The 19708-nt window shown below is 44.4% G+C and overlaps 3 protein-coding genes across 4 annotated transcripts in view; 1 reads left to right on the top strand and 2 right to left on the bottom strand.

Moving 5' to 3' along the window:
* Positions 1-4278, bottom strand: part of adgra2 (adhesion G protein-coupled receptor A2) — a 38496-nt gene extending 34218 nt beyond the window's left edge. Inside the window, exon 1 of the mRNA XM_070833439.1 lies at positions 3905-4278. Within this exon, the coding sequence (XP_070689540.1) occupies positions 3905-4206 (302 nt within the window). The 5' untranslated portion in view covers positions 4207-4278. The remainder of the gene's footprint in view (positions 1-3904) is intronic.
* Positions 1-19708, top strand: part of adrb3a (adrenoceptor beta 3a) — a 132750-nt gene that overhangs the window by 83850 nt on the left and 29192 nt on the right. The window lies entirely within an intron of this gene.
* Positions 8822-19708, bottom strand: part of pdlim2 (PDZ and LIM domain 2 (mystique)) — a 33066-nt gene continuing 22179 nt past the window's right edge. Inside the window, exons 7-10 of one of the 2 annotated variants that reach the window (XM_070833912.1) lie at positions 14840-14958; positions 11132-11280; positions 10551-10659; positions 8822-9990 (exon numbers count right to left, since the gene is read on the bottom strand). In XM_070833912.1, the coding sequence (XP_070690013.1) occupies positions 9798-9990; positions 10551-10659; positions 11132-11280; positions 14840-14958 (570 nt within the window). In that variant the 3' untranslated portion in view covers positions 8822-9797. The remainder of the gene's footprint in view (positions 9991-10550; positions 10660-11131; positions 11281-14839; positions 14959-19708) is intronic. The other variant, XM_070833913.1, reaches the window with a different exon arrangement.

Raw genomic sequence — 19708 nt, 5'->3', positions numbered from 1 at the left:
ACATAAACCACCAACACATCTGCTCACCCTTCGGTATTCATCCACACACTGGCCACAAGTAAGAGGCCGACGACGTGACTCAGAAGATAAAATGGTGATTAAAGGGACGCGGACTCATACTGTTGCCAATTGATGATTCTGTTGAGGTGAGTTGACTCTGAGTGACACACAAGACACATCAAAGCTAAATGAAACCTAGACTGAAGACAGAGAAATTAGACAAATGAGGGCCTCTGTGTAAAAGGCTCCTAATAAATAAGCACAATCAACCTACAAACCTTTCCAGTGGCAGATTGGTTCAACTTTCGTGTGTTGATCGCAATATCATTTCCATTACCGAGACAATACCAAGGTAAGGTAAAATGTAGAGTGTACATATCCTGTAAAAACTTCTCAAGAATCATTTTGTTGTTTCAGGTTGCCAAATACACTTTCTTACCCAGAGCAAAACGAGAAGATTGGTACCAATCTGTCCGGTTTATATAAAGCTGTACCGCCAGGAGCCTCTTAGCTTAGCTTAGCATGAAGACTCGTAACAGGGGGACACTCTGCTTTTCATATAGTTAACTTGTGGGAACCCCGATTCCATTCTATATGCTAAGCTAAGCTAACTGGCTGCTAGCTGTAGCTTCATATCCAGCATAGAGACATGACAGGGGTATCATTGCTTTCAGCTAAACGTGAGATCAGGCCATTGTTCAGCCAGTGTTTCCACACAAACTGAAACTGATACAGCTGTTAATTTACAACGGTTTGCTATACTAGTTGGAATATTTTCGTCTTGAACCCCTGACGACCAGCCAGCATTAGTGACATCCTGAGCTCAAGAGGAACCACACAGGGAGCAACTGTTTCGCAGCTGCCTTGGGTGTGAGGGCATCAGGCCAAGGACGGGCATGCTGACCCCCCGCCGCCCGCCCCCACCCAGAGCATCTGTGCCCACTCATTCAGACTGGCACCCACTGAGCCAAAGCCATCAGTCACCGGCAACGATGACAACCAAATACGCCAAGGGAGGAGCACGGTTTTGACTTTGGTAGAAACCACAGGCTATGAGACACCAGCACGATCACACATAGACTGCCACTGTACATACTCTTCATTTGTCTGTTATCCATTAAAACATTAAAACAAACACAGCTGCCACCACACAGCGCTGAGAAGGGGATTATTGCTCTGCGTGTTTCGGAGCTATGAGATGAATGTGTATGATACGTATCCATCTGCAGGCAGAGGTTGTTTTTTTTCATCACCAAAATAACAACATTTCCACTTAAACACAGAAGGGGCCGATAATCCACACGGAGCAATGCTTTGTGGAGAGAAGCTATGCTGCTACACTGAGGAGCCCTGCCTCCTCCTCCTCCCTCTCACCCCAGTGTCGAAGATCTGTTAGTCAGGGGCTGGGGAGTTTTCAGTCTCCAGGGGCACATCCCTCTGAACCGCCTGCCAAGCTTCTCCTCTCCCTCCTCCATCCCCTCTCTCGCTCTGCTCTCTTTCTTTGTTCCCCTCTCGGTTCCCTCTTGCCACTTCTTCTGCTCCTCACGCTCAGCTCTCTTCTTCACTTCAGCCTCTTTTAAACTTCTGTCATTTATTCCCATTCTCCCCTTAACAACTTCTCGCTTTCGCGCTCTTATCTATTTTCCTCCCTCTCTACCCTTCCGCTCCTCTTCCTCTCCCAGTCATCCAGCTCCTTTGCAGCCGTGCATAATTAGGCCTAAACACAAGCCTGCGCAAGCTCACATCTGGAAGGAGTTTGGACATGGCAGTTTCCTACCAAGACGACTAAATATTTAGGTTGAGAGTTACTGCGTGTGGATGAACTCATGATAGAGGGGGTGGAAAGGGGAGAGAAATGGGGAGCTGGAGATAAAGGAAAAGAGGGAAAGTGGGACAGAGGACTGGAGCTCATGGCGAAAGGCTGAGAACAGCCTGATGCATCATGAAAGGGGGAGTTTATAGAAATGGTGCAATGTATAATGTGACACACAGTAATGTAATCAAAGTGCAGCACAGGCACTGACGAGCCTATGGAGGAGGTGATAATATTGGGGCGACTGGTTGCTCCTTTATGGCTGGCAGGAACAACAAACAGCCAGCTAATAGTTTTAATAAACAAATCCCCGTTGGGATTTCCCATGAGGCTGAGGGGCCTCAGCTGGAATGTTCACAGGGGCCAGCTGTTGTGCATTACACGTAGCAGCCGGCCCCGGAAGCCCTGGGCCTGGTGTCCTCCAGCCTTTGCCTGCACAGCATGGAGGAGAGCATTCCTCCAGGCTGCCCCAGGAGAGAGGGCCGGCTGTCAGGCCGTCCGATGTGGGGAGGGACCGAGGTGGCGTAGGGCACGGGGAAAGCTCCCCTGCTGCACCTGGGATACTGTCTCTGAGCAGGCTGAGGAATGTCAGGAATAACACGAAAATCAACACAACTTCTCACATTCCACATCTGGAGCTAATGTCATGAGCAACGACGGGAGCGTGGGCGCTTGAGGAACTCACCGAATCTTCAGGAAAATGAGCTTCCCAGACACCACAGAGAAAAAGGTAAAGGTAAAATGGCGGCGTACGACTGGAATTGTTTGCTCCTCGTGCACGGCCTCAGAAAAGTGTCGCAGAATGCTAGACATCTGTACAAAAACAACTTGACCAAAATTAGTAGAAGCGGGTATGGAGGATTATCTTCAATCACCTCGACCACTGCCACCCAACCCTTTTTTTTTCCCCCTCTGGTTTCCAGCAATGTGTTCCCCAGATGTTTATTCTGCCTTTATTAAGCAAGAAGCATAAGGCCCTATAAATGGACTGCTGGCTGCAGCTCTCCTGGGGCATAAATCCTCTAACTTTACCTCATGTGCTCGCTGCAGTGGGGCAGTTGAACATGTTTTCTTAATGTGCCCATGTGCTGTTAACATTTCTCCCACTGGGTCAGAGTACAGAGACAGTAACATACTGTGGGAAAGAGCAATGTCTTCAGAATGTCTGAGCAGCTGTGAGGAAAGAGCTGCTTTACGCCACCCCAAAAAATTTGTCATTGATAGATCAGTAGTCTATCCATCATGAGAGATAGTGTGTTTTGGCCCGTGATGTTGCCCTTTCAAGTTTTGTCCAAACAGACCACACAAATAACTGCTTCATAATTAAAAAAATATCAAACTAAGCCCAGAATCATTGCTGTCCACTTCTCACTAAATGGTTTTGGTGTTTTTGGATATAAAATGCTGAAAAATGTGTTTCTGTTTATTCTAGTTTTTGCGAGGCCAAGTCAGCTGGACCATGTGCACAGGGTGGTGGTGGTGATGGTGGAGGGAGGAAGAGAAAGCTGAACTGAATTCGGAGCTGCCCGGCTGGGTCAGACACAAATTTAAAGTGACAGAGTTGTGTCAGAGAGGGAGGGAACATGATGGCTACAGTCAGCCTACCCGCTCGCTGATCTTCTTAATGCTTTACAGAGAGGGACGCTGAGCCCTCCACTACAGAGTTAAACTAGATCAAGATGTAAACTTCTGACCTAACAGGCCTTATTACTGCCGCCAGTCCTCAATACGGTTAAACCAGAGGTCATGGGTTCAGAGTCATGGGTGTGTGGGCCTGATCAGAACACTGTGCCCTCACTTTGGTTTTTCACGTGCACACATCTCACTCTGTGGGTCCTCAGCCAAATACAGTCCACATTTTTACTGCAACTACTGCAAAAGCCATGCCAGCTTAAAACAGAGCATGGTAGGTTTATACATTTTCATATAAAACCTTTATGTGATATTATAGGAGTGCTGCTTCCATGCCACAGGACATGGGAGACACCATAAAGTAAGATCAGCATGTGATCTCAGCAGCCAGAGCCACAGCAGGGGGATCATAATGTGGAGATGACTCGTTGGTTCAGAGGTTAACTTGTTCCTACTCACAGAGTGCCGGTTCTGTTGGGCAGCAGGCTGGCATCCGGAGGTTCAGTCAGCTCCTCCTTGCTGCAGCTGACCTTTTTCCCCACAGCCTGGGCGCCGTGCGCTTTGGACCGCTCATCCGTGCAGCTGCAGCCGCTGGTGGAGGCGAGCAGCCCGGGACAGGCCTGCGACAGCCTCGGCTCGGAGGCGGACAGCAGCAGCAGCATCAGTACCAGACGCCCCGGCAGCGGTGGGATGCCAACGCCGGGCGCAAACATTGTCCTTCGGCTGGATCTCACCTCAGCTGCACCCCCGCCTCCAGTCATCCCATATCTCCACCATGGAGCTCTCAGGGAGGGGGGTGGGGGGGCGTGAGGAGGACGAGAAGAAGAAACAAAATGATCTTTCAGGTCTTGAATGAATGGTAAACTCTGGGGATCCTGGAGCTCAACAATGATCACACATCATCCGGTCACTTCAGAAATATTCAGCACCCTTGAGTTTCCAAGAGTGTCCCGTTATGTCATGGCAGCCCGGGCGCACGACTCCCTTTGGTCCAAGCGGTTAATAAATTCAAGGGATGTGCGAGTCCATCCAAAAGTCTTCAACACCTACACACAGGCGCACTATTCTCTGATTCTTTTTTTTTTAATAAAAAAAAAAGTTGGCGTCGCATGAATCAGTTTAAGAGATTTCACTTCAAGGATACTTGGGAGTGTCCAGATTGCCGTTATCTCCCACAAATGAATCCAGAGGTTGATGAGATTCACGGCAGAGCGGCCACAGCCAGAGCCACACTGTCACTCACGCGAGGAAGTAAAGAAAAAACTATATTCTCAAACTTTTTGTCAGTTCTTTCGATGATCTTAAAAGTTTTCCTCAGTCTTTGCCCCCAATCCCAGCGGTCTCCGGCAGACTTCTCTCATGCGCAACTTGGAACGCGTTTAAATAGATGGTTTAAAAATACTAATATTTCGGACGAGACGTGAGCTGGTCTTGATGAGGTGGTCTGTGTAATTCCTAAAACCTAGCGGTTTTTGCCTGCTTGCCTCTGTCACACTCAAACTCTCTCAGTTAACTACCCCAAGTGCGCCCATTCCGTCTCGGTCTGCGCTCTGGTCCCCGCGGTCCTAGCGCATCCAGCCGGAGAGGAGGTTTCACATTAGACCAGGGCTGGACCCACCTGAGCTCACCACACACACACACACACACACACACACACACACACACACACACACACACACACACACACACACACACACACACACAGCCCCCCAGGCTTTTTTTTATGGACTGCATCTGGCCTAAATGATATGAATGACATGAAGTACAGAATTTTCCATGCACTCTCTTGCGGCCACAGTTCAAATCCCAACTCCCCTGCAGTGTCCTAAAGGGAAACACCATGGTGCAAAGAAGGACATGATGATAATGAGGATGGGGAAGAAGAAGGGGAAGGTCATACTGGCCTAAATAACGGGAGAGTTTGGGGCATAGAAATGGGTTCAGTGCCATGTTGCTGTTGTTTTGTTGCTTTCTGGTTTGGTTGTAGAAGACAGGAAGGCACTGATTTCAATGCGCAGGAGCAAACTGAAGTTATGAATGGATGCTGAAGCTCTCTTGTGTATTGTGTAGTTCAGCAGATCAAAGGAGTTTGATTCAATCAGCGGGAAGGAGAGGAAGCAAAGACTTTTATAGATACACTTGAGTGAATTCTATAGTGCTGCCGCAGAGAGAGTTATAGCAGCATAGAACAATTTGATCTGGAGAGTGAAATGAGACTGAGCTGTCATATTGGAGAAGGTGACTTTATGGTGTGAGAGTATTTTTGAATCCCAGATGTTATTATTGTCATGTCCACTTGGAGGCCACTGGCAACAGCAAACTACCCATAAAACACTGCGATAGATAGGTGCTTTAATGGGAGTTTTAATATGATGATGGCTACACTTAGGGACACAACCATATGTTGTTTTCGTTGTGAAAGTAGATCCAATATATGGGCTAACAGAACTATTGCATGGTGTTGCAAGGACGGATCATTAGATTTAGAGACACTCTGAGACTCAAACTCAAATTTCACATTGAAAGAATAATATTTTTTAGAATATGACATGCTCTCCCCCTCCCTCCCTGAAAGAATCACACGCAATCCAAAAAATACAGAGGATCATAAACTTCCTCAAGGTCTCTTTTTCACATGTTTTGCCTGTGTGTATGGAAAGTTCCCAAAATACAGCTCTGTTTTAAAAATACTTTTTGATATACGAGAGGCCCGGGAGGACTGAGCCCATGGCGATTCAAATCTGGAGAGCTTTTTTTTTTTTTTTAAATATGAGAAGGTGAACCAGGAAAGCTTTTGAAAAGGAACTTCATGCGATTGGGTTTGACATGTATTCAGTGAAACATCCAAGCTGCAGGCACCTCAGTCATGCAAGCATGCCCGGCAGTATAATGGCTCACTGTGCTCTGACCCACACAGTGGACCCCGGGTTTGTTATTCCTGTATATGATACTGTACACTGGAGCAGGCTCAGAAAGCCAGCATGATTATTGAAAGAAAGCACAAGGAGTGGACGGGCGCCTGCTCAGCAACGAAACAGAGGGCTGTTTATCCAAGCTGTTAAATAAGGCTTCAAGTACAACACCCCCCTCCGACTCCACAAGGCCCAAATCTCTCTCATCTGGAGAGCACAGTTTCCATTTAAAATGTCACGTCCCAAACTGCACATTACATCAAATTGTACTTAATGGCATCCAGACAAACTTTAATGTCGTTCCAACATTTTCTCTCCGTGCTCTCCTCAGCCCCCCCTTCACTCCTTATAGCCAAGCAAGCAATCTCTCCTTCTCCCTGCTCCACATCTGGACTCCATTCCAGGTGGGGTATGGAGAAAGGGGAGAACAGTGGGGAAGGAAAGGTGGAAGGCAGGAGGAGGCTCAAAAAGTAAAACTGAGATAATGTCTTGGGGGAGGTTTTGGTGGAAGTTACGCAAGCTTTTGGGACGTATGACAGACGATACGCTGTTTGATGATTCCTCTAGGGCACGTCCCCGTCGTCCCTCCAAATCACACGTTAGAGCAAAAATATCTAAAAACAATGAGGTTTTCTGCACAATCAGAGATGTGAACCAGACCAAGAGACTGCTGAGACTGAGGCATGGCTCAGGCCAGTGTTTCTGCCAGGGGATAAACAAAAGAAAACTTCAGCTGGGAAGCAAACATCAGGCCCTCTGAGGTCTGTCTCTGCTGCTGCTGCTGCTGCTGCTGCTGCTGAGCTTTTCTTGAGAAGCTTGTGACATCTAGTGGTGTGATGAGCAGCACGCGGGTGTCCCGCTCTCCCCAAGCCACCCCGTCAGTCCACCAGTCAATCCTGAGCACTTCCTGAATGAACGGTTTTGATTAAGGATTTATGGAGGCGTTAAACTCACCGCCTCCACAATTTATGGTGTTATCAAATTAGAATGTGCGCCATGTCTTTCTGCACTAAATATCTTTGTCAATCATTAAGAATTATTATGAGCAGCACATGTTACAGCAACAGTGCTAACCCCACTGGCAGTAGCATGTTGGTATGTAGCTACGCACAATGACATGAATAAATGTATAACTTGCATTAAATGTATACATAATTGTTAACTCAAGTTCATATAAAGCTATCCTAATTCCTACAATGACATTTCTCCAGAGGTAATGGAGTCAGCCTTTTTTGTAAACATTCAATGTATTTAGGTCCATAAAATGCTGTGAAAATAAAAGAAAGTTTACATACACACTATGTGCTGCCCCACTGTTACAGTTGCCCCCCTAAAATCCAGAGGCACTTTTGAAACTGTGGCACTGCTGCCCTCCTCTGGTTAGCACTGTGAACTATAAGACTATTGTTTCAAATGATCTTTGCACTGCGTGATTCTAGTTGAAGGCTATGAGGAGCAAGTAAAACAGGGTTAGGACCTGCGTTTTTCACCGTCCGAACACTTGGAGACCCTAGACTGCCTCACATTCAACTTTATAACTCACCCTGCCAACGTGCTGCTTAACTGTACCGTCTGAAGCGGCCGACAACCGACTTGTCAAACCTGTCAGAACAATTACCCATCCACTCCCAGTTTATTAATGCTGTGAACTCCATCAGTAGTCACTCATAAGGGAATCTGAACGGGAAGCAGACGGGCAACTCTGTACAACTCCTGCTCTTTCAAAGAGAATTCTGTGTAGTTTGTCCAATAAATATCTCAGTTCTTGTACTCTGTATAAACGTGTGAGAAACTACACAACTGGTGCCAAAACACCAGCAGGAGGGAGGCGATGCAATATTTTTTCATGTTATGTTCATGCAATATGTCTCCTATCACTACTACCAATGATTTATTTGCATGTATATTTTTTTTCTACCCCAAACTCTGATCTAAAGTCATGTTTTGTATCCACAGTTAGTTTAAACACTTAAGTAGGACAGAAGGTTAATGATTTACTGAGTTGTTGTCATGTGCTGTCAATGGGCCATTTTCACAGCAAACATTTTAACAAGTCAGAGCAGGAAAAGCACAAGTGTCAATAATGACATCAATAATGGCTGCATCCCTCTTGCACAGCCCTCTTGCGGTTCATGCTGGCTGACACACATCCAGGGAAAAGAATCACCATTAATGAAATTACTAACACCTGTGTTTTACTGCCAAGATGTGACTGAATCACAGCCACAGACAAAAGGCTACTGAACTTAAAGAACAAAACCTTCTAATTGTATTACAAAGTAATATTACAAACAAGAGATTACTTCATCTACACATTACGTTGTGTAACTTATTCTGAGAGACAAAAAATAGCTCCTTTTTAACCAGGTGTACTTGTGTAATGTGAAGTCGGTACAGTAAGGATGCATTTACACTTATTAGTCCAACACAGTCATCATCAGTGAAGAAGCTTCAGGTTGTGCGATTTTATTAAGTGCCACATGAAATGCGAACATAATAGTGTATCTGAGTACTGCTGTAACTGGACAATTGTATCATCATTATCAATTCTTTTCACACTTAATGTCCTGTGCATACATTATGCATTTTTAAATGGTCTATGTTATAGAATACAGTTCAATCACAAAAACATCAAAATATTTGTATATTGAATTAATCTATAGTCCCTCATAAGCAACAAAACAGCAAAACAAGTCAGCAATATGTATTTTTTCATTATTTCTACTCATAAATTCTGCTTACAAAAAGAAATGTAGAAAAACTCCAGGGCTTTTGGCCTGACTCTAGCGCAAAATTTACAAACCCCTTTGCATCTTGGACTTTCTCTCTCTCTCTCTCTCTCTCTCTCTCTCATGCACGCACACACACACACAGTCTCACACACACACAGGCAGGCAAAGTGTGCAGAAGCCACCACACTTCTGCATGTGAAAGCATGCACCCACACAAACCCACAGCATTGTCTGTGTACAGTACATGTTTAAAATGGCATGTAGTGTAGGTGAGATTTTGGTCCCTTTGTGTCAGCAGGAGATTCAAATGATTTTCCAGATCCTCGGAGAGTCAGAGAGCCAGTCCTGTTGAGTTTGTCTACAGCGTTGGTGTTGGTGTAAATCTGGCCGTTGTACAATGTGATGTGGCTTGAGTCCACAGCAGCTGTGCATCATTAGAGCCAAGAAAAACCTAAAGAGAGTGTGGAGGCTGGGCTATATGAAAAACAAAGCCCCAATTCTCATACACTTATAAGAAAGGCAAGTAAGTGAATCATAATATTGCAAAGTATGGTTAAATGTGGTCAGAAAAGAACAGCCTGTGCCATAACTCTGACCAGTATCCACCTCCACGCCCCTTCCCAAAGTTTATAATCGAGTCAGGTGAGGTGGAGCTTCAGGCAGACAAGCAGCACTCGTCCAGAGTGGGGCAGATGTGGAGCAGCAGCCTCACTGGCGAGGCGACACGGTGGCTCGGGGGGAGCTACCCGTGCCTTGGTACCTCTGACTGGCGTGCTTCTCACAGTACATCACATCTCCAACCCAAAAGTGACCTCTCATCTTGAGGTTAAGGCCGCAATCTGTGCAGGTGTAGCACTCGGGGTGGCGGAAGTGGTCGTCAGAGATGCGCACGGCCAGTGTGCTGTGGAAATACGAGCGCAGTCAGACACGAGACAAGCTGCCCGACAAAAGGGTGAAAACATCTTCCTCATTTCCAATGCAAATCCATTCAACGAACTCAAAGTCTGCGCAGGTAGACATCGTAGTTTCATTTGTATATTAAAGAAAAAGTGACACCACAGGAAAAACTATTAGCATGTTCATGACGTGTTGTCAATATGGTGACACAATGTTTGAGATTCTTCACTAACACGTTACAATGTTGAACTAAGGCAGATAACTTATCTGTACCACTTAAATCAAGAAAACTCAAACATTTTATCTGCTTTAGAAAGATGTAATACTGCCCCATTGACTTGTTTAAGATCAAATGAAGCTCATCATTAGGATTAAAAGACTTTTTCCATTGTCTCCAGTAATTTAATGTAACCGTCAGCCTAATAACTGGTTGTGTGGCTGTTTCTAGTTATTTTTTTTGGAATGTGTCCAAAGTAACAAACTAAATATCACACTGTACATGTGGAACACCTTTAACTGCAGGGCACATTATCACTGTAATTATTCACACAGCAGTGGACTTACACAATGCTGGTGCCACACTTCTCACAGGTGTGATTTTTCTTGACTCCTACTGACGTGCCTGGATTGGGGCTGTTGGAGGAGAGTTTCCCAGGGAAGCGCAGGGCTGCCTCTGGAGTCAAACACATACACAAATACAGCTGCTCATTGGGACGTCCTGTCTCTGTTCATCATATCACTCTGTCCTCACTGCCCTCTGTCAGTGGAGCCTGTTTGCGTTTCTCACTCGTCATCACTAGCTCATCACCTGTGGGACACACTTCATGAAATGGGTTTCACACATTGGTCATTATCACGTCATGAAAGAATGCCATTACTACCTGGATTTATTTGCCCCACCATTTATCAAAGCGGACGGGAAAAAGGAGGACAGATGCATTCCATGATTTGCTGTTCACAATGTAAACTACACACAGGAGAGCTCTTCCCTACATCCTGCACAGGTGATGGCCATATGGAGATAACGCACGCTCACTTGTTCTTTTAAAAAATGGATGTAGGCTATTGAGTATTGCATGCTACATGGGCAGGGATCATTTCTCCTCTCAGCTGTGCACGTATTTGTAATGCAGAGTGTTTTTAACCTTTCTCGTCAGCCTCCAGGACCTCTTGAAGCATTTTAAAGGTGTTGGACTGACGAGGCGCCGAGCGGAACTCCTTATTCTCCTGGATCATCTTGTATACCTCAGAGTCCTTGTCGAACCTCTGCATGGCAAAGTCAGAGCTCGAACTGCTGTAGAGGGAAGGAATGGAAATCAATCACAGGTTATCAACACACGCTACAATCATACTTTGAGCTCTTGGTGGTGTGTTCAGTAGAAGATGTTTAAGAGACTTGTGAGGCTGGTTTAACCAAATCCAGAGAAATGAAGGAAGGGGCAACAGTTGGCTTTGACACTTGATCTTCTAGCATGAAGTCTAGTTTGCACACCGCAGGCGTGAAGCTAAACAGTGTCCAATGGCATACAGCCTCAAAGCAAACACAAAGACAACGTAATGCTGTCACAGGAAGCTACATACTGCAGCACAAATGAAATCTTCTCCAATTCAAAATAATGGTCAAATCTTTGCAGGAACCATGTTTGTGTAAATGAATGGCAAAGTACTACGGCCGATACAAGGTATGACAGAAAATAAAGGATTTGAATTTTGGACTAATGGTCAACAAAACGGCAAACAAACAGGAAAAAAAAAAACCCAAAAAACAACCTCCAACCAAGTCAATGCACAGGAGGGGGCCGGGGGCTTTCACCTTCATGTAGTATACACCGTCAACTCATTAAGAAATTAGAAAAAACAGTGGCTCACTTTACAAGCAATTTTTTTACCCCTGGTGTGGTGGAAAAGCAGTTACTTTTTACTGCTTCTTCCATACTTAATGTGTGGTTGAACTAGTCCCTCCCTACCCCTGCTGAAGTAACACATGCATTAAACTAAAAAAAAAAAAAAAACAACAACAACTAAAAAACACAAAGTCTTTTTTCCTGTCGGTGCATTTGTCTGGAAGGAGCTGGTGAGTGTTTGCTGTCAGTTGGAACCGGTTGGCCGGGTACACGAGTCAGGGTGGATACAGGTGGAAAGCATCAAACCACACCTGGCCCGTCAGCCACAGTCAGTCAACTTAAGCTGATGGACTGTCCGACCTGTTGTCACATCCAACAAATATTTACCCTTTAACAAACACCTGTGCTGTGAATAATCTGTTTGCAGAAGGTGACCTAAACCTCAACCATGTAAAAGGTTTTTTTTTTTTTTTTTTACTGTGATTTATCACTGTATGCAAGGAAAGTGGCGGCAAACCTTCATAAACTTTGATAAAGTCACATCACATATTTGGCATCACAACCTTTGTAGTCCCTACCATTTATGACCCACAGAGATCAGCAAATACTTTGTATCTTCCTTGGCGATGCTCTGCTAGCAATCTTCACTTCTTGTTTCTGGCTTTTGCCTTCAGTCTGTAAAACGCATGCTCTGGTCAAGAACATTTAGCTGTTTGGCAAAAAAAAACTGCCTGGTTTCTTTGGTTTTATCTTTAGGATTGCTGTCCTGCTGCACTGTTGATGGCAAATAGACAAGACAACAAATATACGTCCAAAGCAAATGCTTAGACCCTTTCCTCTGCATCACCAAACATGGTTCAAATTGAAAACAGACCTCTAAAGAACACCCTCCAAGTTCTCCACATGCTCAGCCCCACCCTCAGTCCAGTTCCCCTTTATGCTTTACTCACCATCCCTACTGAAATTGCAATCTCAAAACAAATGGAAAGTCTAGGTCAAATGGAAGGAAAACAAATAACAGAAGTGAGGGTGAGAGGGAACGGCATGCATCTGAACAAGCAGTCGAGTGCACAGATTTGCAGTGGAAACAGATTTCACAAAGTATCTGAACGCAGTCTGTCATCTGGGAATTGTGCTTTTTTTTAAAAAGTGTTCTCACATCTACACAATGCCTGTATCTACGATGACTGTTGCTGGTTTCCATACCCTGATTTGGCACAGAGGAAACAAGATAATGATCAAGTTAAAGCGCACTCCTGTAGCCAAAACATATTTAGGATCACAAGGCTAAATTCCATCCAGATTTTGCAAACCAGCTTAATTCACCCCCTAAACCAAAGTTGGTACATCCTGACAAAAGAATCCAAGTGACAAAACTCAAAATGATAAGACTCACCTCAAAAAGACAGAAGGAGGGAACAAAGAAAGGGAGCTCAACTATTCTTTCCAGTAACTGTCCCTGTATTTTGAACACTGCTGCAGCAACTCAGAACATAGAAAACAATATTAGCATGCAGTTGCTGAACACACGCACACCTCTATCTAAACCAGACGAGACAGAAAAACAAGAATCTGACTGAAAGGTGTGCCTCTGGCTTGAAACTCATTGGCCATGCGACATGAAGGGGTGGGTAAATGGGTGTCACTGAGTCTGTGATTGGCCGGGGAGGAGCAGGGAGAGGCTTGCTGTGCAGGCTGGGGGCTCCAGACTGGGGGCCAATCGGGGGGGGGGGGGGTAAAAGTCTGACTTTTTGGGAATATGGGGTGTTTGGATTTGACTGCAGTTTGCTGACACGTCATATCACTAGTGGTGGTTAGCCATGGGGGAACTGGGGCCAAAGTCAACCATCCTGCACTGTGAAAACACACGGACCAGGCTCTCCAGCTGAGAGTGTGGACACAAAGGATTACGTGAGGGACTAAAAGAAAGATTTTCCATTTCTGTTGGGACAAAAAACATTGGTGAGTGTCAGTGAATCCAAAAAATGCTCAGAGGGCAGCACCTGCACATTATGAAATGAGTCAAATTACAGCTACAGCACCTCATCAAACGGGGCAAAGCAGGAAAAAGCAAACTGCAGTGCAGGTGGTGGACACAATATAGTGTTTCCCCAAAGGCTAAAAATTCATTTGTAGCTGTTGACTGAGTGCAGCTGCAAACAGCTCCAAGCACCAAGAGTCAGCAGCAGCACAGCAGTGAATTCAAGCTGACCAGCACGGAATGAATGCATTGGTTTGACAAGCTTTTCAGTCCATTTGCACTTTCAGCTGCCACGAGTGTGAAAGAAGGAAACAATCATTACAAATATACAAAGGAATGTTTCTAGCAGAAACTGGCAACCCAGATGAATTCCAAAAATAGGTCATACTGCAGTATAACAACCATGGATTCAACCTCATGTCATCCAACACAATGTCTCTGCAATGAAAACTACTTTTGTCACTCTGACCAGTTTATGTTGAAATGGTGTAAGAGCTGTTGATTCAGTTATATTGTAGGTTTAAATAGATACAATTTACTCAGTAGATGGGATCATGCTTCCATTAAACAAGTCCCAGTCCAATAAAACTACAGCTTAAATGTTACCGTACAGTTGAATTGGAAACTCTATCACAACTTCAAATAAATAAAATCTTTACAAAAGGAAACCATTCCTGTTTATATTACTAAACTGAAATGTATGAAAGGACTAAACTTTTAGGACCAGGTAATGTCGATTTCTTAGCTTTGAATCTGTGGATGTGACCACTGCTGGCCTAGAGAGGGCGCTGAGTGACTGCAAGTACTTTACAGTATTACAACTTCTTGTTAGATGGGACACTAGAAGCTTTAAGCTTCACATGAAGAGGAATGGGAGTGTAAAAGCTTATCATTTTAGATTAATTTGGCCATAAAACTAAAATGGAATATAGTGTATAGTCCGTTCTTCATGTTGTTCATCTTGTGGACTGTAATCATCTGGTTGTTCTTATTGAAGCATAAAAAGTGCAATGTGCAAGTGTATTTACCTGCGACGAGGCGACATGGGCACGTCCCGATCAATGGGGCTATGTGGCGAGTAGCGTCCTGGTGGTGTCGGGGTTCTGCTGGACACAGAGTTACTTCTGTAGTCTGAAGGGGAGAACTCCTGTGAAGAAGAGGAAAGCAAACCGAGACAGTGGGTAAGAACGAAAGTCACACTTCCTGCAGCAACTGACTGCACCAACTTTGCAGTTTAGAGTTGAGGAATCTATTGGGACAGTGTGGAAGTGCTTAGACCATGATGCAATGTTACTGTATGAGAGTCACTAAAAGAGCTATGTTCAGTGCAGAGGTAGGAATTCACCAGCAGTATTTCTGGATTACTGCTCCTCCAGGCAGAGTAGTGGAGCTCAACAAATGTAGGGTCCTTGTTTCAGGAAGCTCTAAATCTGAGGAGACTGTACTGTATGACAACCTCGAATAAAACAAAGTCGACACACTATCATGTAGGAAGTATCCAAGTGAAGATCAAAACAGGAGAGATTTATCAGCAGTTCAAATGAGGTCCACATGGAGAAACACCACATACTGAACACTGGAGATTGTTCTTTCTACGTCATCATCACCATCATCCCATTTGACTGAAACCTGAAGAGGTTCTTTCAGTTTCGTGTACAGAACAAACACACTTTGTCATTGTTTATTTGATGACAAATGCAATCAAAGTTTCTATTGCATGAGTCACACCCAACATTCCTCTAATGCGGGCTGATCGGACTCAATCACAACGACCCACATCAGCATTTTTTACTTGATTACTGTACCATTTACATCCGAGCTGTACTTTAGCCCCACAGCTGATAGATGACAGATTGCGTGGCAACAGATGTTTGGCACCGACTTCAGTGTTGGTTCTGATGAGAAAGTCAGAGCCAGTATGTACTTCAATAGGTTCCAGATGCAGTGCAAATCTCAATTATTCATGATACTTATAAACATTGTCCCTCGTCTTGCAATGAGAGACGCCTGCCAAAGTCAGCCAAAGTGAATGCTTACTGTACAAACAATCGTGTGACTCAGGAATGAAACTGTGAGCAAAGTCTCGGTTATGTGAATATTTTACTTTTGACAGAGGAGGGCGCTAGATACCTACTGTACACCAGAATCTCATACCTAAGGTCTAAGTACTTGTGCCAATGGCATTTTTTATTGTAGCTGTTCTTTGCTGAAACCTAAAAAAAACAGCAGCACACACTTTCATCACTACAGGTAAGGTTTGATTTATTTGCATTTAATTTTGTCATAGGAGAGCAAGAATGAGCCACTAGTGAAAGTGACCTCAGGCACATGTTCACACTAAACACCCAGCACACCTGGACCAAGTCTGCACAGCACATAACTCAACTCAGACACTTTAACTGTCAGGAATCCCAACAAACACATTGTTTTTAACCATGTCCACCCCTAATACTGACAACTTACTGATCACAGAGAGCATAGCCAAGCAGTGCTGCAATATGCAAACTAACAAAATGAAAAAAAGGAACAAGTCTCCAAACAGCTTCACAACTTCCAGTTTGCTGGGGAATCAAAGCTATTACTTTATTTTAGGTATGTGCACAGTCCAGGAAAATCTGCGAATCAAACAGCCCACAGACAACTCAAGAGTGCAGCCTTCACAATAAAGCTCACCGACTTCTTCTAACTCAGCCGTCACCAGCTGGCATCAGTGTTACACAGGCTCCATCCAAAAGAGAAATGTCTCCACCCGACTCTTTGAACCGCTACATGTCTGAGACACAAGTGGGAGCTGATGCTGGAGCTCGATGCTAACACAGTGGCACTGATGGAGTCAAAAATTTGCGTGTCCAGTGCCAGCACCCGCTTCCAATTCAGCAACTCTTTGAACAATGTCTCTGTTCTCAATTGAGTCCAATTTTCCTCCTCTTTTTCCTTAGTGAGTGGGCAGATTAGTGGTGCGTGCCAGGAAGCCTTTACCAGAAACGATCATTGGGACATCTCACTGCGATTCCTCCCAGGATAAACCCAGCATAATAACTGCAGGCTCATAAGATCACATATTCCATATCATCAGACATAGGAATAGGGAGAGCTATGTCCTCTCCTGCTGTGAACCAATCTCAAGGGCATATACCTGATAGACATACATGCTTTAGGGATTCTGTCAGGAAGACCTAGTGAAGCCAGGCAGTATGTGCATATGAATCTGCACTAATGCAAACCAAGCCTATGTTATATAAGTGTCTGGCTACTGAACGTGGATCTTCATGCTCAACCAACAGAAGACAAGTTAAAATCACAAGTCTGATCTATGAGACTCAAGAGGAATGCAATGAAGTAAAGAAAAACAAAAGGAAGAGGGAGAAAAAACAAGCGCTCCACTGCGACAGGGAGTATGCAGCTGTGATCGAGTTTGACCTTAGAAAGTTCAAAATGTGATGGGAAGACTGGCATCAGACACTGTCTGTACCGCCAAGGCAGTCTTTTATACCAGTAACCATGGCACGGCTGGCAATGGCCTTAAACTGGGCTCCCCAAAACATCTTTGTTCTTTGTAAGCCATCAAACCATTACACAAGGCTGATCTCAGAGCAACAATGCATTTGGTAAACTACACTGTGGCACTGCCAACTATGTCCCCATGTCTCATGCACCAACAAACTTAGGGAGGGGCACAGGCTCACTGAGGAAAGCCTATTATTTTGTCTTGGATGGGACCATGGTTCAGCAATGGGAGAGACCACTGGAGAAAATCAGCCAGTTCTTCCCGGTTCCTGTAGCTGGCGAGATGAGGAAGCTCTGATTAAAGCTGCACTGAACTGTAATTAGGAGCTCAGAGTCAACATACCCGGGATCATTAGGGCAAGTCATAGGTATGTGCCGGCCTTGAGCTGCATATACAACAACATAATTAACCTGAAATTCTTCCACTTAAAGTTTTCTACTTTAACAAACAATTTTGAATATTTTTCAAAAGTGTTTTCTGTACATTTTTTCAGAGTGTGCAATGGGTGGGTTTTGGTTGGAAAAAGGTGATGTCACCCATTTCCATGCACCAATCAAAGCTGAGCCACATCAAAATGAACCCACACAGCCTTGACAAAGATTAGCTTTGTCTGTTTATCTGTTGAACTCTTCATAAGTAATACCTATGGATGTTTTTAAGCCTAACTTTAATTATTGCTTGTTTACTGATGGATATTTAACATTATAGAGAATACAGGGGCTTTAATGTTGAAATCTCCAACTTTCTGCAGTCTCAGTCTCTCTGCAGTGGGAAGACATCTGCAGCAAAGATGGCAGACTAGTTATGGAAAGTTTTGCTGAAGCTTGCTGTTTATTTAAAATCATCCATCCACCCGTCCATTTTCTATACCCGCTTTATGGCTGGCAGGAGTGTGGGCGCTAGAGCCAATTTAAGCATGCACTGGAAGAGAAACAGGGTACACCACTGTGCGTCAGCAAAATGTGACATTAATGGGATTCAGCTTGATTTCAACACGTAAAAATCCAAATGTGAAATGTGTCACTTCTGGTGAGCTTACCCTGGTCTGAACATACTTTGTGACCTGACAAGCCATAGCAAGCCATATTTCTGTGGAAAATAAAGAGATTCTCCAACCACATTAATTGTGCCAATTTGTATTTTAAGTCACAAGTTTAACAATAATTTGTACGTTTATAAGCATGAAGGATACCAGCTCTAAAATCTGTTTCAATAATGTCCTTTGTTACCCTAAAAAGTATTTTTGGATGACAGGACATAAATGTCATGATCTGATTTAAGTGAATAAATGATTTAGTGTAACTGGCTTATGTTCAAGAAAAGTCTCAGCGTGGGAGTGAAAGAAATGGCAGATAAACTGTCAAAGAGAATCTCTCCAAAACGAAAAACAAGCCTCTGTCTATGATTGGCCACTTCAAGACACAAACAAACAGGAAATGGTGAACTGAAGTGAGGGCAGCTGTTTCAGATCAAGGCCCATGGGAGACGTTGGGGACAGTGCCAGTGGAGGAGCCTTCAGTCTGGCTCCAAGCAAGCCACTCTGCATCATCATCATTACCACCCTGTAGCTTCAATTACAGGGCATGGGCCAGCAGTGCGCAGGAGCGATGCCTAAGGGAGCTTTTATTTTGGGAAGCTTGGTGCTGCTGTAAGAAAGTGCCATAACTGCTCATTCACTGTCTCCACCACAGACATGACTGCTGTAGTACAATGAGGCGGGGGACACCAGACATCCTGGGCTGGGTAATAATCAGAGCTACCCAGCAGTGTGCATTGGTGGAGGTCCTGAGCAAAGGCCCGAGGCTGACTGTAGCCTACTCGTTATCCACTGTCACTGATGGACCCTGCCTTGTAATTATGTCTGAGCAATGGGGCATTGCTGTGTCCTCATTCTCTCACAAATAAGACACGATATACATCTGGGCATTGTTTTATATTGACATTCAGGTCATTAACATTCTTTGCCTCTTTTATTGTATCCCACTGCAGCTGCTTTATGGAAGGTCGCAGATAAAAATGGTGATTGGACTAATGATATGACTGTGGGCTGATGGGCGCATAGTGATTACAGCTGCTATAGAGGCTGCTTCAAGTGATGAGCACATTTCCTCTATTCTAGAGCTGTCCAACATTTAATATAGACAAGCTGTATACAGGATCTAGTTTTCTAACCTTAGGACATGCTTAGCTTTTCAAAATAGGGATGTAAAACTCTTCATATACAGTGCCCAGTCCATACTGCAGTACATGGAGTAAGCTTTAAAAGTCCAGCTCAATCCTCTATAATGCTTCCTACATATAAATTCTTGGTCCAGGCTTACACTATGCAGCATTCAATAACATGGAATAAAGTTACAGATCTTTGTGATGCCAATACCTCCCCCTCTCT

The sequence above is a fragment of the Pempheris klunzingeri genome, chromosome 7 (assembly GCF_042242105.1).
Source record: "Pempheris klunzingeri isolate RE-2024b chromosome 7, fPemKlu1.hap1, whole genome shotgun sequence".
In the NCBI taxonomy this organism is placed as follows: Eukaryota; Metazoa; Chordata; class Actinopteri; order Acropomatiformes; family Pempheridae; genus Pempheris; species Pempheris klunzingeri.
This window is presented reverse-complemented; position numbering and strand designations above follow the sequence as displayed.